Source organism: Myotis yumanensis, unplaced genomic scaffold, assembly GCF_028538775.1.
Source record: "Myotis yumanensis isolate MYYU_CA2020_CCGP unplaced genomic scaffold, mMyoYum1.0.hap1 SCAF_16, whole genome shotgun sequence".
Lineage (NCBI taxonomy): Eukaryota > Metazoa > Chordata > Mammalia > Chiroptera > Vespertilionidae > Myotis > Myotis yumanensis.
In genome coordinates, this window is record NW_027223767.1 from 43,461,434 (window position 1) to 43,485,864 (window position 24,431).

At 49.0% G+C, this 24,431-nt stretch overlaps 2 protein-coding genes across 7 annotated transcripts in view; one reads left to right on the forward strand and one right to left on the reverse strand.

Annotated features, from left to right (window-relative positions):
- CBX1 (chromobox 1) overlaps window positions 1-10,193 on the forward strand; it is a 23,165-nt gene extending 12,972 nt beyond the window's left edge. For both annotated transcript variants that reach the window (XM_070395296.1, XM_070395295.1), the window contains exon 5: window positions 2,554-10,193. In XM_070395296.1, coding sequence (XP_070251397.1) covers window positions 2,554-2,698 — 145 coding nt within the window. In that variant the 3' untranslated portion in view covers window positions 2,699-10,193. The remainder of the gene's footprint in view (window positions 1-2,553) is intronic.
- On the reverse strand, window positions 10,083-22,892 carry NFE2L1 (NFE2 like bZIP transcription factor 1). 5 transcript variants are annotated; one of them, XM_070395291.1, is made up of 6 exons: window positions 22,767-22,892; window positions 20,267-21,300; window positions 14,987-15,202; window positions 14,507-14,596; window positions 14,127-14,285; window positions 10,083-13,086 (listed from the first exon to the last, which is right to left on the reverse strand). In XM_070395291.1, exons 2-6 carry the CDS (start codon window positions 20,774-20,776, stop codon window positions 11,812-11,814), a joined length of 2,250 nt encoding a protein of 749 aa, XP_070251392.1. In that variant the 5' UTR covers window positions 20,777-21,300; window positions 22,767-22,892; the 3' UTR covers window positions 10,083-11,811. The 5 variants fall into 5 exon arrangements, with proteins under 5 accessions (XP_070251392.1, XP_070251393.1, XP_070251394.1 ...); XM_070395292.1 differs by lacking the exon at window positions 22,767-22,892 and adding an exon at window positions 22,466-22,517; XM_070395293.1 differs by lacking the exon at window positions 22,767-22,892 and adding an exon at window positions 22,363-22,459 and having other exon boundaries at window positions 14,987-15,169.
- Between the last annotated feature and the right edge of the window lie 1,539 nt (window positions 22,893-24,431).

The window sequence follows — 24,431 nt, forward strand, 5'->3', positions numbered from 1 at the left end:
AGGTGGGAGAAAATCTAGAGTGGAGAGGGTATGGGGAGGAATCACATTTCACTTTCCTAAGTGAAAGGAAAAAATATGAAATGTGATTGAACCATCCTCCCCTTCTACCACCTCCTTAATAAAGATTAGGCTGGCCCCAGGCTCAGAAATTCTGTTAACTTCTCTGACTTAGGAAAGAATTTCTGTAGCTTTTCTTTGTCCTTAATTGTTAGATTCTTTCCAATTTGTACAGATTCTACAGTTCCAAGATCAGCCAGCAGGGGTCATATACGGAGCATAGAGCATGTCTACATTTTTCTCCATTAAGTATAAACACCAATGATAGCAATACTCTATGAAACAGCTTAATGGAAACAGTTGTAACCCCAAATTTTGGATAATTTCCCTACTCTGTCCAAAAGGAAGGCCTCCCTTTTTTAAAAAAAAATTGAAAATGCTTGTGCTTTTTTCCCATCAAGTGGATCTCAGTCATTGTTTTTAAAATATATATTAGGAGTGAATAATTCTAAGCCTTTGCCTATGAAGACAACATTATAGGTGCTTTGTCCTTTGGCCAGTCTAGAACCTTCTCTGAAACTCACATTGGTACTAGCTCTTCTCTAGAAGGTGGCCAGAGAGGTCTAAGTTTAACACCATAGGAAGCCTGTGTCACAGCTAGCTAAACCTGTTTTCTTCCTATGCATTCCTTGGGTGTTTACTGAATCTGACCTTCTTTTAGCTGATTTATTGCTAGCCCATAAAAGAAGAGGGTTTTTTTTTGGTTTTTATGTGTGAGGGGTGGGGGTTTTTGTTTGTTTTTAAGGTGCTGCATTTGGAGGGAAAGAACTGATTCCAGGAGTTACTCAGTCCAGCTAGAGTACACTTTCTCTGCATTTCACCTGAGTTAGAGTAGTATCTTCGTGTTCCTTAAGATTACACTCCTTTGGTTGACTCACTGCTATGTGTAAAGATTATAGCTGAATATAAACCTTTATGTTAAAGATTAATTTTGATTATAAAACCAAGTTCATTTTGAAGTTATTTTCCTGGGGGGTGGAGGTATTTGTCCATTTCCAAAAATAGCAAATATTCCTATGCAGTGAAATGATAGAACTTACTTCTGAGGACATTGTTGAACAAGGGGCAGCCTGCTTCAGGTTCTGATACTGTTATACTCCTTTCTCTCCCATTTTTTTGAATCCGTTATTCAGAAACATACCTTACCAGCTTCGTCCCTGATACTGTGGAGCTTTGGTTTACCCTGTTGCTGGGTTTCTGGAACTTTTGAGTGGTGCTTCATCAGAGATTCTATCATACTAGATGCCCAGGGTCCCTCAGGCTGGCCTATGGGGATTGGGCTGAAACTGCCTCTCCCACATCCCCCAAGGGGTCCTGGATTGCAAGAGGGCGCAGGCCAGGCTGAGCGACCCCATCAATGGACGATCGAGGCTGGAGAGGGACTGCGGGAGGGCTCCAGGGCATGTCCGGCCCGTCTAGCCCAGTCCCTATCAGCTGGACCCCAGCAACAAGCTAACCTACCAGTCGGAGCGTCTACCCCCTGGTGGTCAGTGCGCATCATAGCGACTGGTCGAATGGTCAAACAGTCAGAGGGACACTTAGCATATTACATATTAGCCTTTTATATATAGATATCTACTGCCTGCCCTATACTACAACTTCCATCTGAGACATTCCCAATGACCTAAAGATAGAGTGTACTCCTTTGTCCCTTGGAATAGATGTGATTTTTTACATTTTGAGAACATTTTAATATTCAGAAGAATATAGAGCAGTGATGGCGAACCTATGACACGCGTGTCAGAGGTTACACGCAAACTCATTTTTTTGGTTGATTTTTCTTTGTTAAATGGCATTTAAATATATAAAATAAATATCAAAAATATAAATCTTTGTTTTACTATGGTTGCAAATATCAAAAAATTTCTATATGTGACACGGCACCAGAGTTAAGTTAGGGTTTTTCAAAATGCTGACACGCCGAACTCAAAAGGTTCGCCATCACTGATATAGAGAATTACATTATAGTCCAGTCATTTTCTGCCTCTCAATGTTGAAGGACCATTTCAAAGCACCTTGGAGTTCTGGCATATCTGTGAGCATGGCATTTGGTAATGTTAAACCGTATAATTATGAGTTAGCAAGAAAGTATTCACCTGCATTGGCTCTGGCCAATGTGAGATTGGTATTCAGTGTTATACAGCATAGTATGAAATCCTAGTACAAAGCCAAGATCTCTCCATGGGACCCCAGCAGCTGGCATATGGCTTTTGGAAGAATGTGGTAGTCTCTCTTCTTCTTCCCTCAGAGAGTCGTGCTTTTTCTGGCCTTTCCCAGAGGTTCAGATGTGATAGACTGAGTTAGATCACTTACCTTTTGACAAAGATACTCAAAGGGGATTTTCAACAGAATATCTACAAGAATGTCACTTAACCAAAAGCTGTCAGTAAATGCTGCTTTGGCCATATTAACACCCTTCCCTAGCTTATACTTCTTACCCAAGTTGGGAGACCACTAACACCTGGTCTCAAAGTTTCTCTGTGCTTTATTCTGCAGGAAAAACTCTGATGAGGCTGACCTGGTCCCAGCCAAGGAAGCCAATGTCAAGTGCCCCCAGGTTGTCATATCCTTCTATGAGGAAAGGCTGACGTGGCATTCCTATCCCTCAGAGGATGATGACAAAAAAGATGACAAGAATTAACTCTCCTGAGTATCAGCCCCTGTCACATCTGACTGTGGGTTTCAAGTGGGGAGGGGAAGGAGTTCTACTTGTCTTGATACCATAGAAGTGGCTTGAGAAGATGTCCTTTGAAGAGCCAGTATAGTTTCTGTGCCCTACAGCAGCCCAAGTGCTTTAAAGCCGTTCCATGCTGTATAGTTTGCACACCCATCCATGTGGAGGGGAAGGAGGGTAAGTGTTTCAAGGCAATTCATTCTGCACTTTGCTGAGAAAAGCGAAGGGCCTTCTATGAAGGACAAAACTTGCAGAATGGGTATGTGTGAGAGCAAAAAGATACTGTAGATCTTCAAAGCGCATCTCCACAACCCACAGCCTTCTTCCCAATAGTGTTAACTGCATTTTTACAGCGTAGCATGTGTGTAGTTTTTGGCTATTACTGCTGTATTATTTGGGGGTGGGAGGGATGGGGTAGGAAGGAAGATGAGTAGGATTGTTTTTATTAAAATTTGGGGCCTGGTTGGGGAAATGGTGAAACAATGAAAAGAAGAAACAACTAATGATTTGGTTTTGTGTCCAGAATATTTTCTTTTAAGAAAATGTAATTGGCAATCTAATTGAGGACTCTGAGAGACTGTTTAAAAGCTGTGAATGCCTGACTTACAGGCCAAGGTGTTCCCTGCCGGAGATTAATTCTTTTCCCAACAAAGGACTAAGCCAGTTGATAAGTTACCAAAGTTGCCATTTGGGGCAGGGGGTAGGGGGATGGAAATTAGTTGAGAAGGGAAAGTCTTGTATTGGAGCATATATATAGGCAGAACATTCTGTCTTAGAGGTGCTAATTCTTGAAATTGACAAGACCCTTTCTCTCCTAATTATGAAGCTATAGATACTAGCTTGTCCATCCAAGCTCCTGGCTGAGGTATTTGGGGGGGAGGAGAAGGGGATGGTATAGGAGGTGTGAGAGTAAAGAGAGGGGGCCCATGTTTTTAGGATGGAGAAACTCTTGGAGCCTCTCTGTTTTTTGAACTTTGAACTCTGAAACCATTGGTGGCAGGGTTCAGTCACTGACAGCACAAGTTCGTTGAATCACTTCAAGAGTTGGATTATTTCAAAAGCCCTGGTCTCAGGAGAAGATTAAACTTTCACTTTCATACTGGGGCAGTGGTTCACTTTAAGACACAAAACAAAAATTCTTTTTTTTATCCCAAGAATTAATACCCAAAATGCTGTCTTGACTCATGAAATCCGTCAGTTCTTGACATCATCCAGACCTTCTTTGTAAAATCCTTTTAGGCATGTGTTAGATTTCTGTGAAAACTTTGTTTAAATGTAAACTTCATACAACACTGTCAGTTTTTGTTTTAATAAAACTATATAGATTTATAATCCTTGATTTGTCTTAAGTCTTGCCAGAAACCCTCCTTGCCTTTTATTACCTTGTAGGTTCAGCCTGTTGGAAACAACTGGTACAGCTGGATGGTTTATTTCTTGAACACTGTAGGCTTGAGAATCTGGCGCCTGGCCTGCATCTTTGAGTGGTCTCACTATGTTAATTGAGTGAATATTTATTGAGCATTTATAATTGCTGCAGAAACTGTAAATGTGTCACATCGTTCTGTCTTTCTTACTGCTCAAAGGTTGTTTGTTCGGCACTCTGTGACCTGATAACACTTCCAAATTATGATATGTTTGGAAACATGAGTTTTTTGAATTAGGTTTGGCTCCTGGTTCATGTATTTCATAGATTTGTGTGACCTTAGCTAAATTCAACTTTCCGGAATTTTCAGGAATTAGCCTTGGATTTGATTACTGAATTAAAATATCATCTATTTTCTTAATGTCGTTTTCTGCCTATAATTCTAGAGCCAAAATGGGACTTGACTCTCGTCGTATATAAAAAGGGAAAGTGGGATTTCCACTGAGATGAAACCAGTGTAAAATATTCAGCTCCCTTAGTACAAAGCATTTGTTTCAAGTAAACTGATGTGTAGATACTGTTTTCAAAATGTCTTTTAGGAGTTTGGGGGGACATAAGGAAAATTGAGCTGGGAGGCTTTTTCTTTGCAGAGGTCTGAGGGTATGTTCTTGGAGTTGGCAGCAGCAGAGCAGTCAGTAGCTAAATAAAAGAGAGTTGGGGGTGAGGTGGGCAGTGTTCTGGTTCTGTTCTGCATCATAAGAGGTACTGAAACTAGCCTTCAGCATTGGTTTGTGTCCAGAATGGGCTGCTATTCGTCATTAGCCTTAACCTTTGGAACCTACTTCATTGTCATTTCTAGATTCCTGAACTCTTATAAAACTATATCATTCCAGGGAAGACACTGAAAATGATATTACATACAATGAAAATTGAAATGGAGATAGGTATCCACACTTTTGTTATCTTTATCACATTTCTAGATTCAAGTTTAAGAATAATTTTTTCTCAAGTGATTATGGAAGCCACAAATGCATGCAGAAATGTTAGAAATAACAAATATACATAGACACAACAAATCTTAGAAACAAAGTATTCAGAGAATATTTCTTCAGGCAGTGCAAAATGTGTTTGTTGGATGGCTTCAATGAAATTGCATCATCATAGACCTCTTGCCAGGACTCGAAGAGGAGATAGATTATTGCCTTAATTACTATTACAAAAGGAGAGCTTACTAATATGGTGACAATATCATTATTGGAGATGTCCTACATTGGCAGAACCAGTGAAAGAAAAAAAAACAGCAACAGCCTTGCTCCTCCACTGTCTTCAGTTGAGTTTCAAGTTGGTACAGTAAATGGCCAGTATACTGACCACAGGTGCACTCTACCAACTGACAGTGCTAAGGAATACTTATGCTTTTCAGTGTCATTTGAAAGTTTTGACTACCGATTTTAAATAATTTTTAATAGTTGAATTTTTAAGTTGAATATTTGAATTTAATTTCAAATATCATCTTCTATACCAGAACTCATTCACGCTCAGCTCATTTTGATTTTAATCCATGGCTATTTGGTGTTTTGGCCATGTGTGCTCAGCATATCTTTATAGTCTGTAGCATTGGGAATCTGTGTTACAAAGTAATTACCTCCCTCATACAGAAAGGGAAAATGATAGAGGAAATTGCTATCATTGGGTGGAACTGGAAACTTGAACTGCAAATTTTCTGTAGTGCTCCAGATCCTGAACTATGTATGGAGCTAGGTTCTGTTTGAGATGTTAATCTCATCTGCAAGTTGGATTGTCTCATGAGGATGTTCTCATTTAAAAATTTAGAGCTCATGCCTGGCGGGCATGGCTCAGCGGTAGAGCGTTGACTTATGAACCAGGAGGTCATGGTTTGATTCCCAGTCAGTGCCCATGCCCGGGTTGTGGGCTTGATCCCCAGTGTGGGGCATGCAGGAAGCAGCCGATCAATGGTTCTCTTTCATCATTGATGTTTTATCACTCTCTCCCTCTCCTTCTCCCTCTCTCTCTCTGAAATCAGTAAAAATATATTTTAAAAATAAAAATTTAGAGGTGATAGGACTGAACTAAGTCCAGGCTGAGTGTTTTCCCTCCTAGAATTTGGAATACCAGTATCACCTAGGCCAGCATTCAGCTTAGTAAAAAGGAAGGATTTTTGGCTTCACTTTGCCTTGTAGTAGAAAGCAATCAAGTTAGAGGTATTGTGGTGTTCTGGTATATGGTTAAGGAAGTTTGATAGAAGAGCTTAAGATCCCCAGACAACCATCAGTCTCTGATCTGCACATCACCCTTGGTTTGACTGTTCAGTGCTGAGGTTTTATCCAAAACTTACTGCTTTCCTAGACAATGTTCAAGTTGCTCATCTCACTTATATGAATGACTTGTAATCGACCTTGGCCTTGGGAGCTTCTTGCTGAATATTGAAAGCAAATGAAATCTGAAATAACCATCCTGCTGGGATGAAAAGCATAGTTGGCACTGCTCTGTGGTAGCAAGGACAGCAGCACAGTTAATTGACCCTTGAACAACACAGGTTGGGGCACTGACATCCCTCCCCACACAGTTGAAAATCCACATACAACCTGACTCCCCCAAAAATTAAAATACCCTACTGTTGACCAGAAGCCTTACCAATAACAGTTGTAAAACACATATTTTGTATGTTATATGTATTATATACTATATTCTTACAATAAAGAAAATCATAAGGAAGAGAACATACATTTACAGTATTTATTGAAAAAAATCCACATATATGTGGACCTGTGTGATTCAAACACATATTGTTCAAGGGTCAACTGTAGTCTGTTTCTAAGGCTTCTTTCTTTCTTTTCTTTCTTTCTTATTTAGGCCAGTGAGGTGACAGAACTCCAAGGTAAAGTTGAAACAGTAAGTTTACAACATATGCTAACAATTCAGTTCTATAGTTTTTGTTTATATTAAATAACTTGTGTTAACATATTCAACAGCAGGTCTGAGTCTGCACTATGACCTTGTTGGTTTGCATGGTGGTGATAGTACCAAAGCCATGTTTACCCCACATGGATTTTTAAATCCTAGTTGACTTTGACCAGTCCTGCCCTGTTTACTGTTTGCATAGCCTGTGGTCAGACTGGGGAACTTTGGGGCCTGGCTTTGGGTCAGGGCAGAGCATCAACTATGGTCTTTCTCCACCTTTCCCCATGTGAACTAAACTAGGTTTTATTTCCTTGGTTGAAATATCATCTGTAATGAAGTAACAAATACTGTGCAGTCTATCTCCAGTCTGCAGTTAAAGTTGGACTGGAAAAGAACCAACCTTGAGGCTGTCATTGGTATTTTTGTGTGCTCTGAAAGGAAGACAAAAGTTTCTAACTAATTCTGAACACAACTCTTTAGCAAGGTCCCATACTCTTCTCAGGAGACAACTGGTGCACTGAATTCTGTTAATCGGCTAATTTAGGCAGATGTGCATTTTCAAAGAATCCCTGGACAGAACAAGGACTAGAAATCAAATCAGGTGTTACGTTTCACATGTATTCCCCAGAGTCCCCACATGGCTCCACATGAAGTCAGAACTAGAGGCAAGGAAAATGACTAACCCCTCTGTGAGAGAGAAGGTAAAGGTGAAAGAAGGGTTATTGTTCCTGGTACACTGACAAAATGACACACATATTTTGGTCTATGGGTCACTATTCACTTTCCAGATGAATCGGTGGTAAGAAAACAATCTCTTAGGATAACCAAGCACCGAGGTTTTGCTAGAGAATTTCTACACTTGGCTGGGAAAACACCTTCCAGAGAGGCAAACGCCAACCTGTACCTTATTGGCATATAGATAGCGTCAGTAAGAAAACAGACTCTGGCTGCAGATGCCCTAAAACTACTGATTTAGTCTGAGCTGCTAAAGCTGTTGCTCTGGCTCTGGCCACGTGATTCAGTTGGGTTGGAGCTCTGTCCACATGCACCAAGGTTGCAGGTCTGATATCATGTCAGGGCATATGCAGAAAGCAACCAATGAATGCATAAGTGGGACAATAAATCAATGTTTCTCTCCAATTTAAAAAATAAAGCTGTTGCTCTAAGTTGGTGCCTACTACATGTGGAAGGAGGCTTGAGGGTGTTTGGGTTATTTTTTTCTGCAAGGCACTTGGTTTTTCCAGCTATTTGCTAAATAAACCTGAAGAGCAGCAAGGCCTGGTGTAACCTGGGCTGTAAAAGCAGGGAATAGGGCAGCCTGAGGAAGATGAGGTTCTTTGGAAAGTACTGCCCCGTTCACCAGCTGTTTGACTAGTTGCTGTTTAGCTTTCCCTAGAAAAGGTGAAGAGTCAGCCATGGAGGCCAGGTATTGTAGACACTGTCTCTAGATCACTATTTTACCCTTTCAGTTTTTATTTTTTCTATTTTTAATGATACTGGAATAGCCCCTGCTTCATTGGTGAGATCTGCAGGGCAGGTGTTGAAACAGTCTGTTTCCATCTTACATGAATTATGATGTATGGGAAATTGGTTTGAATGAAGCCTAGGAGTGTTGAAATCAAGACAAAGCAAGTCTTCTACCCCTACCCAAGCAGGCCATGCTAAAATTTGGTCTTTAGTTAAGGATTGAGGCGTGCTCATATCTCTTTGCCAACCCTAGAATCTCTGCTCACTTCCTGTCTTAAGTGTAGCAGGTCTTTCACAAGCCTTACTTGAGTGAGTCCTATCTTCCTGGCAGAAAAAACCTTGAAGCTAGAACACCCACTCCACCAGCCAGCAGCAAAAGAGGTCAGCCCCACAGCAGTGCTGACCAACTTGGCCGGAAGCCCCATCTAATCAACGTGATCCTAGATACAACTGTAGATCTCTCCATACGGGGACATGGGGAACGGGGGTGACAAAAATACTTTCTCAGACTAGAGGCAACACTAGTAAAGGGGGTGAGAGGAATGTTTCGCTTAAAACCTTTTACAGCTCAAGCTAAAAAAGAAGTTGCAAAACAAGATAAAAGTTATAACCTAATACTGTTAAACCAAAATATATATTTGTTTCTAGAAGGAATACAAAAATATTACTTTATGAATTTTACTTGTCAATTTATTCTTCTACATAACAATTTGTATTTTTATTAGCAGTGAATTTTTTAAACTTAATTTTTAGACTTTTTTTGTTTTTCACTTTAAGAATCTTGGTTTTATCTGACAAATATTGCTTAATTCCTAATGCAGGAAGAGCTCGTTAGTATGACCAATCCTTTTCAACTAGAGGTAAGGGGAAAGCCATTGTAAATTGAAATAAGTTTAAGAAATCAATATTGTTTCTGGAATTCTATTCCATCCCTTAGGATAAACTAGCAGCATCATTGAAGGACTAGGCTGAGCCAGGTCACACAGTGGTACAGGGAAATTAAAGATCACAGGTTCTGTTACTAGGATCATGGCTTCTGGTCATAAACCTTGTCCTGAACTGCTTCTCAGCCTTTTGGCCAAGACCAAGTGTATAAATCTTGTCCAGTAATCTCAGACTGCCACTGAGTATTCATTACTTGGGCATTTGGCACCTACCTCAAGATGGGTATATGGCAGTTCCAGCATCCACCCAATACCTTGCAGCATTCAGCACTTCCAAGGCTTGTTATTAAGGCAGAGATGTGTGTGTGTCAGATTTCAGTTACCTCGGCTGGGGCTTTCCAAAACCTGGGGTCTGGCTTTCTGCTTCTCTCATTCTGTGGCCATGCTATTTTACACTGAAACACTTGGCATGCCCTTTGAGAAAAGCCAAAAGGATTCTGAATCCTTCCTCTGAGGGGATTCAGCTGGTATACCTTGTGAACAGGTACCTAACACCTGCTTGGAAAGGTTATTAATACAGTATTTAAGACTATTGTCTTTTCTAAATTACTTACTGTCAACCCACCTTCCCAGGTAAGCTCTGCCCTAGCCACACAATGGCCAGCCCTCCTGAGACCTATTTACTGTTTAAATTCAAGGTAGGGAAAAATTGCACTTGAGAATGAATCATCCATTTTATTTTATTTTGTCATGTGCTCACAACCTCTCCTCTCCCTTCCCTGGCAGGTCACAGATAAATTAAAAATAAAATCTACAAGGAAAATAATTTATAAAAGCACTCCCAGGCTCATGCCTTCTATCCCTACTGCTCAATTAATGTGTTACCCCTCCCCCAAAGTGGGGAGAACCAGCATTTCCCCCATTCAACTCCTGCTAGTCCAGATTGTACCCAAGAACCAGACAAGGGGGAGGGGCAGCAGTAGCACACAGTTAAAAATAAAGACACTGGTCCTGGAACCATATGGCCACCTTGGCACTCCCCTCTCTGCTTCCCCCAGGCAGTCCTCCAGGATCCCTTGCTGAGCTCAGGGTGCTGAGAAGTTGCCTATGGCCAAGAGCCTGGGGCAGGGGAAGATGCTGTAAACCTCCATTCATGCACTTCTAATCCTCCTAGGAAGAAACTCAAAGAAGAAAGCAGACAGAGACCTCAGGACGGAGGAGAAAAATCCCAAATGTTCACACAGTTACACGGAGTCTTTATGGCAAAGAGAACATTTAGCAGCTTTGAATATTGGGGTATCTCCTTTTTACTCAACACAAGCATCCTAGACCCTATAAGTGAAACAGGGCTCAAGCCCTAAAAAAATCAAAGCGCAAGAAACTCTAAGAGGACTAGTATTTTGTTGCTGGGTTTTGTTTTGGCTTTTTCCAGTGACAAGCCCAGTTGTTGGTGGGAGGTCTGAGGGGTCACTCCCCAGTGTTGTGCTGAATACTACCTGGCTTTTCCACGTCATCCCCCTGCCTCAGAGCAGCCCCCAGAAGGCTGTAGGCCCATCACTGGGGGCACTGCCAGCACCCAGCTACAGAAGAGCTCTGGGCAGCTGGTGAGGGGCAGGGAAGAGAACAGCATTTGCATGCAGGCTCTGATGAAGTCATGGGAACCTCAGCTCAGGGGTGACTGGGCACCAGGGAGATGGAAGGCGGGACAGTGAGTGGCATGCTTGGTGTTGGGGCTGCTGCAATACGGGGCCTTGTGACCCTTTCCTGTTCAGCATCCTTTAATCCTAACCCTCTAAACAGGTGTCGGGTCCTGGTAGCTCCCCTGTGTTGAAACGTTCAAGGAGTTATCTAAGAGCTCCCCTTCATGGATATCAAAGTGTGGGAGCAGAAAGAGTTCACAAAGCCCTTCCCAGAACTCACCTTGTCTGTGTCCACCCCTCCCGTGGAGTGAAGTGGGGTTTACTCACACCAATGACCTAGTCCCACCTAAAACCTGCTGCCTGGAATCCTGGCCAGATTCAATCTTAACCTGCAGTTTTTTCTTCCAGCTTTGATTTTGATTTTTTTTTTTTTGGTTTTTCTTTCCTTCATTTCTTCCTGGAATGAGACTTTCTACTACTTTTCTCTCCTCTCACAAGTCCCTTCCTTCCCGTTGTCGGCCTCCATCAATGCCATCACCACCCCACCCCTTCCCTCAAAGGAAAAGGGGATGGGTGAAGACCCTGTCCACCCAGACAGTCTGGCAACTTCGACATTCCCCAGTGGGGGAAGCTGAGCCAGACAGTGCCTATGCCCGCCTCTTCCTGTCCACTGACCCACAGTCATCCCATCTGAGATCTATTGGATAACAAGGCATTCAAGTCCCCCACTGTAGGTCCAGGTCCAGGCCCAGCCCTTCTCCAGTTTCAATCTTGGTGAGTGTCAACCCCCCTTCCTCCCCAGGCTCACTTTCTCCGGTCCTTTGGCTTCCTCTCCTGCCGCCGGGCCTGCTGGTCCGCCAGGGTGCGGGGAATGAGGAGGACACTACCATCCCCAGCGTACTGGAGAGCATATTGACTGGGCGAGTAGGGTTGCCCATTCTCATCTCGCAGCCGCCCAAACACCTCCTGATACAGGCTCTGAACTTTCTGCTTCATTTGCCGCAGGGACCGGAGGAACTCTACCTTCTCCCGCAGCAGTCGGGCTTTATCACGCTGCAGGTCTTCCACATCCCGCTTCAGGTTCAGGATGGTGTCCAGCTTGCGCTTCCGGCAGTTCTGCGCTGCCATCTTGTTCTTGCCCCGGCGCCGGATATCCCGGATGAGGCTTAGCTGGGCTTCGCTGAGCTGGTATTTGGACAGCAGCTCGTTGAATTCCTCCACAGGCAAGTTGATGATTTTGTCATTGGTGAAGGGGATCTTCATGGCTCGGGCTCGATGCTCATCCCGGCTCATCTGCTTGTCAGAGTCAAGGGCACTGGGTGCCATGTTGTACGTGTGGTTGTGGCCCACATGCTCCAAGTAGGGCAGGCAAGAGAGCTGAGACGGATCCTGGTAGCTCATGCGGCAGAACTTGGAATACTCGGGCTGGTAGCCCACAGCGCCCTCTACCTCTTCTAGATCCAGGGTTTCAGAGTCAGAGCTGTAGCCAACAGCACCTTCCTCAGAAAAGGAGGAAGAGGCTGAGGAAGAAGCAGAGGAAGAAGAGGAAGAAGAGGAGGAGGAGCTACCTTCAGAGCTGCTCAGGGAGGAAGGGCTATGGCTAGAGTCCAAGGAGAGGCCTGAGTCAGAGTCAAATTCCTCTTTAAGCTGGGAGGCCTGCACAGAGTTAAAGCCTTCTTCAATGGCCAGGTCCATCAGGCTGATCTCATCTAGCATGGCTTCATCTAACAGACCCCCCAGTGGGTCAGGCAGCTCGGGGCCTGCTGTGTCATTGGCTGTGCCATTGAGCTGGGGTGGAAAGAAGAGGCCTGATAGGTTGGTGGAGCCAAAGGTGGAGTTGAGGCTGGTGGAATTGCTGGGGACCAGTGGGAGCAGTGTGGAGCTGCTGGCCACAGGCAGGCTCTCCACCTCAGGGCTGAAAAGGGAGAAGTCCTGGCTGCAGCCCCCCAGGGACGCCTGATGCAGGCTGACATTCTGATTGATGGGAGTGTTGGGGGCAAGGCTATAGTTGGTGCTCAGTGGGTCTCCAGGAGGGTTATTGTACAGGATCTCATTTGTTGATGTGTTCACTTCCATGGCCTGAAAGGGAAGAAGAGTGTCACCTTTCACTCAGAGTAGACTCCCCCCGCCCCCCCCCCAGGTGAAGCTGAAGGCTTATATGAGCAGACACCCAACATAGGCACAACTGCATGGGTATAAAAACAAGAAACTGGACATCAGAGCCCACGGCATCAGCTCCTGGCCCTAGTTGGTCCACCAGGCCTGACAGAGATGGGTTCCTTCATATGGACTCCACTCCAATGCAGGACTGACCAACTCATGTTTGGCCAGACTCCCCCATCTTGAAGAGAGAGTAAGCAAACACCTAACACTGACTACCTCTTCATTGCAAAATCAGCATAGTAAAAAAAAGACCAAGCCTTGGAATGAGAAAACTTAGCTGTACCACTTTCATGTGACCACGGGTATATCACGTAACCTATCTGAGCTTCCATGTCCTCACCGTTAAAATAATAAAGGGCTGCCCTAGCTGGTTTGGCTCAGTGGATAGAGCCTTGGCCTGGGGACTGAAGGGTCCTGGGTTCGATTCCAGTCAAGGGCACATGCCCGGTTGCGGGCTCGATCCCCAGTAGGGGGCATGCAGGAGGCAGCTGATCAATGATTCTCTCTCATCATTGATGTTTCTATCTCACTCTCCCTTCCTATCTGAAATCAATAAAAATATATTTTAAAAATAAATAATAAAGGGCTGACTAGATAATTGTGCCAAGTGAGATAACGATGGCTGTAAAGCATTACATGAACGTCAGCTTAATGATAAACCTGGGGAGCACCCAGCCAAGTGATTATCTGCTTGAAGGAAAAAAAAGGAGGCAGGCATACCTAGGAAGCAGGCCCACTCTAAAAGGCTCAAGCCCTGGGGTTTTATCCCAAACCCCACTCCTGGCTTTACCCCGTATCTCCCCAAGGAGATACCTAGACAGTTACCTCTCAGTGTTCTCACTTTCCTATGCATCAGACAGATACGTTAGTCTTTCTCTTCCCAGAGAGGGAAAAGCAAGTAAGTGCTAAGATACCTCCACACAAGGTCCCATGAGTTTGTGCTCTGACAGTCCTACCTGCATTTCCATGATGGACATGAGATCTTGCCACTGCTGTTCCAAATCAAATGGTGACTCTGTCCCCGTCAGGAGAGGAGACAAGAGGTTGTTCTGAAGACCTGGGGGCTCACTCTCACTAGGCACTGCTTCGGTTAAGCTGGAAATGTCTGCTGGAAACTAGGGTAAAACACAGAGACTTTAACAAAGAAAAAAGGAAAGACCAGCCTTCTGCTTTCCTCCCAGAGACTACCATCTGAGGTTCTGTTCCTTCCTCTGATTTCACCCCCAGCAGCCAGGACAAGGCCAGCACCAAGAGTTGGCCTCTCAGGCAGCCCGTAGGAACATTGTGTGCAGGCTACCCTGCTGAGTTGGTGGGCTCTCCCTGAAGTCCTGCTCACCTCAGCATTCTCCCCAAAGGGGCAGGTGGCCTCCAGCAGCCTAAGGCACAATTCCAAGGACAGGGCTGTCTGGTTCTCCCCACCAGGCACCTGTGGCAACAGCAACTGTAAGTCTGACTGATCTAGGCTTTGGCTGCCTGCAGGCTTCCCCAAGGGGACATTGAAGGAAGACCTGCGTGGTTGTAGGCCCACACTCTCCCTCTGTTTCCGGGCTAATGACAGACCATAAGTCCCAAACTCCAGGGGAGAACAGGGAAGGTAAAAGAGTCCTGATGCAAGTAGGAATCTGCTAGGTGCTTTGCCTCCTCTGTGCTGTTTGTTACCAAAGCCTGGCCCCTCTACTTCTGTTCATCCACTCCTCTTTTCTCAGCCCACTCACTGTGAGAGACCCCAACCCAAAATATACACTCAGTCCATCCCACAAGACACAACTGCCTTCTCTAAAGATAAGTTTCCTGGAGTGAGCAGAGGTGGGAGTACCTGGGCAGGGAAGCTCTCCCCAGTTTCTCCATCCACTAGCAGGTTTCGTGCCAGAACTTCTTCTCCTTCTCCTGGCCAGGTGTCCTCCTGCTCCACTCCATCTTGCAGTTCCTTATCCACATCTTGTTCTTTCTGGCGATGACTATAGTCAAAAATCTCACGCCCAGCCCCCAGGTCAATATCCTGTCGCCAAAGTATGTCAATCAGATCTATGTCCTGAAAGACAGATCACCATGACTTTAGCTCGATCTAGGGGCCCCTTCCTGCCTCTCAAGAGGTCCTTCCTAGCATCGCTCCAATTATTCCCTCCCAGGCCTACAGCTCCCAGCCTTCCCCCCCCCCCCCCCCCCCGCGCCCCCGCCCCCCACTCTGCATCAGCAAGGCTTCCTTCATCCATTTCCAGACACCAGCCTCCAAAAAAACCAAAACCTAGCAAAAACCAATAGCATACCCATCACCATACCAGTCTGGGGACTTAGTATCCGCACCAGAAACACCCCAGCTGAAAGGCAGGGCACCTCATTGCTATGCAAGAAGGAAGGTGGAAGTTAAGAGGCATTTCTCATTTGGGGAATGGGAACCCCTTAAAACAGGGTTTGTAGGAAGCTGGCCACAGCAAGCAAGGGCAAACTGTCATGCAGAATTGCTTCGATGGTGGCCAGGCTTGCATCAGCCTATGGTACCATTTAATTTGCATAAAGGGGTGGGCTGGGCTGGAGAGGAAAATCCCTGCATTTGCAACCACCTGATGAAACCAATGACAATGACAGGCTGTCACCAGCCATTCCCCCTTCCCTGGCTGAGGCAGGAGTACGGCTGAACACCCACAACTCTTAAAGCCCAGGCTCACCTCAAGATCCATCCCTGCCTGAATCCTCACTCTCCAGCTGATCCTAACAAGCTGCCGCTCCCAGGAGAGCTTCCAGCAGTCAGCTGATCCTCACTGGGCACCCCACCCCTGCCAAGGCCAGCCCCATAGTGCCCCCTCTCACACCAGAGCTCTCACGCCCTTACCACACCCCAGGACTCACTGACTCCCCATCAGTCAACCCACTCAAGGACATAGCCTCCATCACCACTTGGCCACAGCTGCTGCCTCAGGTACCAAAACACCCCCTCCTGCTCTACCCTGGTGGCTCCTGCACCAACTGCGACCCCCACTGCCACCAGCATAGAACCCCAGTAAATAGCTATTGGAGCTTTTCTACACATGACACCTCCTATAGCTAAAGAAACCCTACTGTTGGCTTCCATTCAGGTTAAGCCGGCACTTTTCAGAAAGCAATATCCTTAGATTAGACCCACCTCCCTAGCCCTTATCAGGCATCCTTTCCCACTATAACCCTCCTTGATCCTAGGACCTCCCACCAGGTGTACCTCTCCTTTTGGTCTCCCCGCATACACCAACCTGAACAGAAGCCCTGGACCCAGGAGCAGAGTGGGGCTGGGCCACCCGTTGGCCAGCCAGCAAAGAGTTAAGGGGCCTGCTCCCTTTGGCAGGGCCCCCACCACTGTGAGAGCTGCGGTCCAGGCGGGTCATGTTCTGCGAGATGAGCCCCAGGGCAGCCGGTGCCGGGAAGCCGGACTGGGGGCTGCAAGGAGCTCTTGGCTGGCAGGGAGCACACCAGGCTGGAAGGGTGGCCCCGTGCTAGCTCGGAGGGGCCTGAGGAGGTGCCCCGCCCGTACAGCTGCCTGGGCGGCCCAGCCCAGCCCTCTTCCTCCATCCTTGAGCAGCCCCCTCCCACCTCACAACCCCAGTTCCACTCAGGCGCCCAGCAGCCCCCACCCTGAGCTCACCGCAGAGGCTGCAGTGAGATGGGACTCCCACCCCATGCTCCGTGCTCAAGCTGCAGAGGAAAGCAAGCTTCCTCCTAGGCCTATCCTCCCACTCCTCCCTCTCTTCCCATCCCCACGCCCCCCAAACTTGTTACCTAGGCTGCAGCAAGGAGCCAATCCCCTCCCCCTCCCACCCCGCAGGTCACTGCTGAGGCTGCGGAGAGCCAATCCCCTCCCCCAGGTCAGCAGCTGGGCTGCGGAAAGAGCCAATCCCCTCCCACTGTCGTTACCTAGGCTGCGACGAGAGCCAATCTCCTCCCCCAAGTCTCCGCTGGAGATGCGGAAAGAGCCAATCCCCTCCCACCGCCTGTTACCTAGCTGCAGCCCAGAGCCAATCTCTGCACCAGGGCAGCTGGAGAAGCTGCCGCAAGGAACCAGCCCATCCCTGGGCCGCCTCCTCTCCTCAAGGAGACGCACCCAGGGGCGGGCAGCCCCACCCAGCCCAGAAAGCCAGTGCGGGTGGGGCAGTGAGGGGGGGGTTGGGGGGAGAAGGGGTGCCACTCCTTCCAGTCGCATCCAGCTTTCCCAGCCCACTCAGGACTGGGCAGACACTCCTCCTGAAGCTACTGCGGGAATTTAAGTTCTTCCCTGGAAATGGAAGTTTTCCCGTTCCTCAGGAGGACTGTGGCCAGTTGTCCTCAAGCCCAAGGATGACAAGCCAGGCTGGGCAGGAACCAGTGTATCCTGATCCAATGTGAGCCAGGGGCTTTGTCACTACAACAGGCCAGATGAGAGGAAGGGAAAATGCCATTTGCCCATGTGCCGCCATGTCACCGTGCTGGCCAGGCCTACCAAGAGGTGGGAGCCAGGAGCCCGAAGGCCAACACGGAAGGAGACAAGTGTTCTGCACCACCCACAATGTTGGGGCCACAAACATGTCCCCCACTCCCCTTACCCTCGCTTTGCTCAAGAGGATTCTCTGCCCACCCCAGCCCACATCTCTAAAGAAGGAAAGAAACCCCTGACAGAATCAGCATCACAATTCTGACTCCGACCCTCACTGCTGCTCCCCTTGAGCCGAAAGTCAGGTCAGGGACAGTGTGCTCTCCTTGGTCACAGACTGCTCCTTGCCTGGAAGAGTTGTACACAGGCCACCCTCGCCCTAGGCAGAGTGCCAACCTCGAGGGGAATCCTATCCTGACAAGGGCCTGGGCTATGGCTGTCCATCGAACAGGCCTGGCAGCAGGGGAGCACTGCCACCCAGGGATAATACCAGCTCCAGCAATGCCTGTCACATGCTCTAGACCTGGGTATTTTTATCCCTGAGTTGCTGAGGAAATGTTGTTCTAGACACATAATAATCCTCCCTTCCCCCATACCCAGCCTGGGCCCCTAATGCTGACCCACCGCCAGCCCCCAAAGGGAGTAGCGAAGGCCGAGTGTCACAGAAAACATAACCTTCATGAAGGCCAAGAAATGGAGGAAAGCAGGGTCAAAGTCCCACCCCATTCCACTCCAACCCAGCCACATTACATCCAAAACATCCCATCCCAGGAGAGCTCCCAGCAGGAATAGGAATGGAGCTCCCCCTGCAGGGTTCCCAAGAGCAAGCCCAGTTACACCCATTCCCTTGGGGAGCTACACTGGGGCAGGAGGAAGCCTAGGCTGGGAGGCATACGTCTTCAGACCACGTGCCAAGATGAGTCCATTTGAAGTAAACGGACAGAGAAAGAAGAAGAGAGACTCACGTTCCCAATGGCGCTGTAAGAATCTAAGAAAAAATGCAATGCAGTGAAGACCAGGGGCGGGGAGGGGAGGGTAAGCTAGAAGAGGTCAATGGGGCAAATAAGAGGACATATGTAAGACTTTAAACAATAAAGATTTTTTTTAAATGCACTGAAAGCCCTAGCCAGTGTGGTTCAGCTGACAGAATGTCGGCCCTCGGACTGAAGTATCCCGGGTTTGATTCCGGTCCAGGGCACATACCTTGGTTGCAGGCTCAACCCCGGCCCCGGTCAGGGCACATGCAGGAGGTAACCAATCGGATGTTTGTTTCTCTCTGTCTCTTGCCCTCCCACTCTCTACAAATCAATGGAAAAATATCCTCGGGTGAAGATGAACAGAAAATGCACTGAAAGGTAAGGAATGCTCATATCTCGCATGCTCAGGTAATTCTAATCTCTTTCAAAGTAGCTCCAGTATGAGCCAGCTGAACAGTAAAGCAACCTGGCACTACTGACATTTGGGGCCAGATCTGTCTGTCATTTGGGGGACTGTTCTGTTTCTAGGAAGTTTAGCAGCATCCCTGAACTCTCCCCACTAGATGTCAATAGCACCTCTAGTTGTGACAACCAAGTGTCTCTAGACATTGCCACATGTCCGTTGGGGAGCAAAATCACCCCCAGTTTAGGACCTCTGGCCCAGAGGAAGCCACACGCTTTGAGTCACTAACATTCAGAGAACTGAGCTCAGGAACAGGCTCAAGTGCAGGACAGAAGAAAAAACCTGGTCTGACTAGTGGGAAGAAAGAGCCAAGTTCAGTATCTGTAACACTTTTTACATCCCCTCTCCCCACCCAGCACCACCACGAACACTCAGGTCTGGAAAACCCAGCCTAGTGCAATCCAGTCTTCTCTTTTCTTAATGGCTGGAAGACTGCAGTGGGCCTTTTCTCAAACTCCTTGGGGTTGAGTGGCAAGCCAGGGCTAAACATAGAGCTCAAAGCCATCTTATCATCATGTTGGTGGGACAGGGGCAGTTCTAGCCATTCACATTATTAAAATCAATTACATCACTTTCTGCCCAGAACAGTATGTCAGCCACATGTCAGGAGCTAAAGATCTGACAGCTCAAAGCTAGCGGACTCAGGCAACAGAATGCATTTCCTCTTCTGCTCCCAGCCTCACCTTCCTACTCCCTACAGTGGGCCTTTAGCAAAGAGGGAGCCTTGGTCCTCACTGGACCGAGAATAACTCTCTAAATCTACCCCTTGGCTCAGGCCCAGGTCAGCGGACTTATCAGGACCTTAAAACAACAACAGGACTGACCACAAGGGAGTAGAACTTCAGGATATATATGTGTGTTTTGATGTGGGGGGAGGTACAAGGCAAGAGTCCACAAAATATTTGTGTCTTAGCAACAGATATACACGGCATCAAAGCCCAGCACAACATGACTCCCTCCCCCATCCCAGGGCCTCCAGGAGTCATGTTGAAATCCAAGCAGTAAACACACTGGCATGTTCTAGGAACCTCCCACTGCCCTGACGGTACATTTAGAGGTGGGTCAATGGTTCAACACAGGAAATGCTGCTCCCAGGCCCCCGTCCTAGTCAGACAATTCAGCTCATTCCTATTCAAGAACAATGCCTGAGACATCCCCCACCCCCAGCCCAACCTCTGGTTCTTTACAGGAGTTAGTACCATAGACCACAGTCCTCCAGGACCAGCCAATCCCCACCCCCAACCCAACCCCTCCCACCCACCCCTCCATGTGGCCACTAACCTCTTTGGTTAAGTCTCCACTGACTGGAGGGGCTACAGCCCCCAAATCCTCCAAATCTTCACTGAATCCCTGCTCCGTTTCGCTTTCTCGCACCCCGTTGTCTGGGCCTGTCACATCCTGGAGGCCACTGGAACTCTCGAGGGCAAGGCCTGAGCTGGGCTGGCTGCCGGAGACAGACCCCTCCGGATCCCGGTGGACCAGCCAGGCGTTTACCTCAGTGGTGGGCACCTGGAGCCTGTCCAGGGCCCTCACCTGACTGAGGAGCCGCCGGGCAGTGAAGTAATTGTCCAGGTCTATGCTCTTGGGGTGGATACCATAGCCATCCAAGGTATTCCTCAGGTTGTGGAACTGGGTCTGAGTATAGGCAGAACTGGGCCCCAGGATGATCTCCCGGAGTGGGGGGAGCTGTGAGGTCAGGTAAGTATCCACGTCCACCCGCACCCCAATCAAACTCAGCAGAATGGTGAACTGGAGGAGTCCTTCCGTTAAGTATTTCTTCAGAGAAAGCATTGCTGAAGGACCACAACGTTTATGTTTTTTGGTTTTTAAATCTTCCAAAAGACAAATCAAGGCCACTGCTCTGCTGCTCCAGCCAGCAAGTCACCCCCCCACTCAATGCCAAACCCCCACCCCACCCTGGCAGAACACAGGGGCTGAGCTCCCTGACGGCCTCAGAGGAAAGCACAGCCCGCAGAGCCAAGGCCACACTCCAGACCACATTCACTTGTCCCTTCTGGACACCTCGCCTCTGAAAGTACAACAGTTCCTAACCCAGTCCAGGCCCTCAGGGTCCACGTGACTTACTGTCTCCACAGTCCACATACAGTCACTTCCTCACTCACATCAGTCGTCCTCTCTGTCGATTCCACTGCAGGCTGTTCTCAGGAACAGCTGATGGGGGGTGTTGTTGTTGTTTTCTGGTGTGTTTTTTTCTTCCTAAGGTTTATTTTCTTTGGCTGGAGCTACAGGCCTTTTGTCTTGGGGTCAGAGTGTCCCACCTCCTCCACTCTTACCAGGAGGGTTTCCAGAGAAACCTGAAATGGGAATCACAGAGCAACAGGGTCAGATGCCATAATTTTCACACCACGATCAAGGCAGAAGGTAGGAAACACATTAAAAGGCCACTTTTACAAGAGGAAAAATAAGTCAGTCATTATACGCCCTGAACAAAAACCTTTTATAGACACAACTATGAAAGGAAGTATTGCTCACAAAGGATCAAAGGATCCCTGTTTCTGTAGATGAAACTCGCCAGGCCCTAAAACATGGCTTGTTGTGAAGAAGCAGACCAGGCCCAGAGCATCCAAAATATTTTCCCTGTTGTCTGACTTACCAGCCCTCCCCTCCAGCCCAGACACAGACCACCAGCGTCTATGTGCAGCACAAGCCCACGGCCCATCTCCAAGGAAAGCTGGCTGCCCACCTCTCCGGAGAAAACGGTCTACAATCCTCGTCCCCCCCCCACTTCCCACGGGGAGGGGGCGACCATTCACGGATGAGAGTGTGGAAGGACACGAGGAACACGGTCGGGCCACCACTTCACAGAAGAGAGTGATGCCTTTTATTTTCTCAACTTTGAAATCTGATTTCCCTTTCCTATCACTCTCACATTTAAGAAAATAAAAGGGGGGGGGGGGGGGGAGCCAGGACGATTCGGTCCGTCATTTGCATAGGCAGGTTTTATTTTCGCTCACATGACCTTCTGAGCCCAAACAGAGGCTATGGCAAAGTTCTCCACCCGACAGCCAAGTGGGGAGGGAGTAAGTCTGCTTTCGGTTTCTGGCCTCTACTTCTGAGCTATTAACCTTGTAAACCAAGACACAGCGCTCTCCGCCGGTATGAGCCACCTGCCAACTTCATCCTAAGGGAGAAAAGGGACCTACACCCCCTACACACACACACACCCCTACACACACACACACACACACACACACACCCCTTGCTTGGCTAAGAGTAAACACAACTGCGACCCAGAATCTCAGCTGACACTGCCCTCCTGTCCTCACGCAAGTTATTGCTAAAGCCCTCCAGAAACTAAAGAGCGAGGAAGGCCAGAGGCCTCTGGTGCGAGCCCAGCCCCAACCTGCCCCGGATACCCGAGTCCGGCTGACACCACGTCGCCATGCCCGCTGCCGATGCCTCCGTCCCCGGCCCCTGGGGCGGCAGCGAACAAGTGCTACTTTCCCGGCCTTGACTCACCCTCGCGGCCCAGCCCCATCGCGCCCCGCGCCGTGGCCCCACCCCGTGCCCGGGCCCCGGCCTCACACCACGCCTTCTCGCGCTCTCAGCCCTCCCCGGCCCCACCCACCCGGGAGCTGGCCGGCTCCACGGACGCGCGGCCCCTCCCGGCCAGGCCCGGGGCCCGACCCCCACGGCCACCCGGCTCGGCCGCCCGCTCCCGCCTCCTGCCCCTCAGCTCCACCCCGCCGCCCTTCAGCCCTGAAGTCTCGGCCCCGCGACGCTGCCCGCCTCTCGTCAGGGAAAAGAAGATGCCGGATACCCGCTGCTGAGCTCGGCGTCCGCCACGGCTGCCACAGCAGGTCCTCCACTCGAATCCCCGCCTTGCCGCAGCCGCCGCCGCCGCCGGCCGGCCTAGAGCTTCCCCAGCCTCCGCTTCCCTCCCCGCCTCCTCCTCCCACCTCACTTGCAAGCCCGCCCTCCGCGGCCAACACGTTTCTCCAATCAACGAGCTGAGACCGTGGCCGTCGCCGGATGTCACGTTGATTGACAGTAGAGGAGGCCCAATGGCTGAGTTTCTTCCGCCTCCTTTTCCCCATTTCCCAAGACGGGCATGATTCACGGCCCAATGGACGTGTAAGCCCGCCCCCACGGCGTGGGCCCTCCAATAAGTGGGGCGAAGGGCCCTCTCGCCCCCGGCATCTGGGCCCCCTCGGCCACGCGCCGGCCACAGGGGGTATTACGAGCTGGGTGCGGAGTAAACTGCAGGCTGCGCGCTTCCAGGGCCTTCTTCGGCCGGGGGAGAAGGGCCTCGGACTGGGAGGTAGTGTCGCCGCCGAAGCGCGGGACGCCCCCTTTGAGGGTTCCTACGGTGACTTGCAAAAGTCCAGTGCGACCCGAGGGGCGGGTCGAAGCGGAGTACAGAGCATGTGTTCCGTGTGGTGGCGACGCTGGTGTCGCCATCTTGGGTGCTGGCAGCGGAAACCGCTTTGCCAGCTTTCGCTTCGCGTGGAGGCACGCCCCTCGCCAGCCTAGGATGGTGGCACCTCCGTCCCAGGCTCGGGCCACATCGCGGGAACAGCCCTGGGAACGGGTGGCCCCGACGGTGGAGGGGCGTTGCCGGTGTGAGGGATGCGGGGTAATCAGCGATGTTCGTCGGGAGGAGACCTCCCGGAAGAGTGCCGCCTTCTCTCCGCTCTTCTCCCCGCCCAGCCTCCCACGGAGCTTGGTCTTGCCTCTCAGGAACTTTTCTCAGTGTCTAGTGTTCTCCGATCTCGTCCAGCCAACATCTTTGTGATTTTTCAAACGTTTGTTTCTATCTCCAGCACCACTTGGGGAACTCGTTACACCTGCCAATGCTGAGGCCGCCTGCCTGCTTATTAAAGGGCTTGGTAACGTTTTCTTTCAATCCTCACCCACGGTTATGATTTCACTGGTTTTTAGAGGAAGGGGGAGGCCGAGCGAGAGAAACATCCATCATTCTCCTCCGTTACCTGGCCCCACCTGGATCAAACCTGCAACCGAGTCACGTGGCCGGGCCTGGCTCAGCCCAGCAGCCTCTGGGTGCCCAGGACGGGCTCCAACCCACGGAGCCCACGGCCAGGGCACAGCCTGGGCCTCTAATGCAGCTGGTCGCGAGGCCACATCCAGGCGATCCCTGAGTGGCAGTTTGTGGGGCCTTGTTCCCAGCTGGGGGACAAGAAGGTGTCAACTCCAATTCTTAACTCCCAGGGAGACGCTAGTCATCTATTGGTCCTTGTCCAGCTAAGGAGGAAGCCAACGGGTAACCTGTCAAATCAGAGCGTGGGGGCCATCACGTGTTTGGAGAGTTAGGAGGCCGAATTTGGGGTGTTTCACAGATTATCAAGCACGTTCACCACATGAAAATATACTCCAGCATCCATTCGCGGAATCCTCCGTTAGTTACCCCTTTCAAATACTGACCCGAAGAGCACATGGTTTAGCCCGGCTGGCGGCTCAGTGGTTG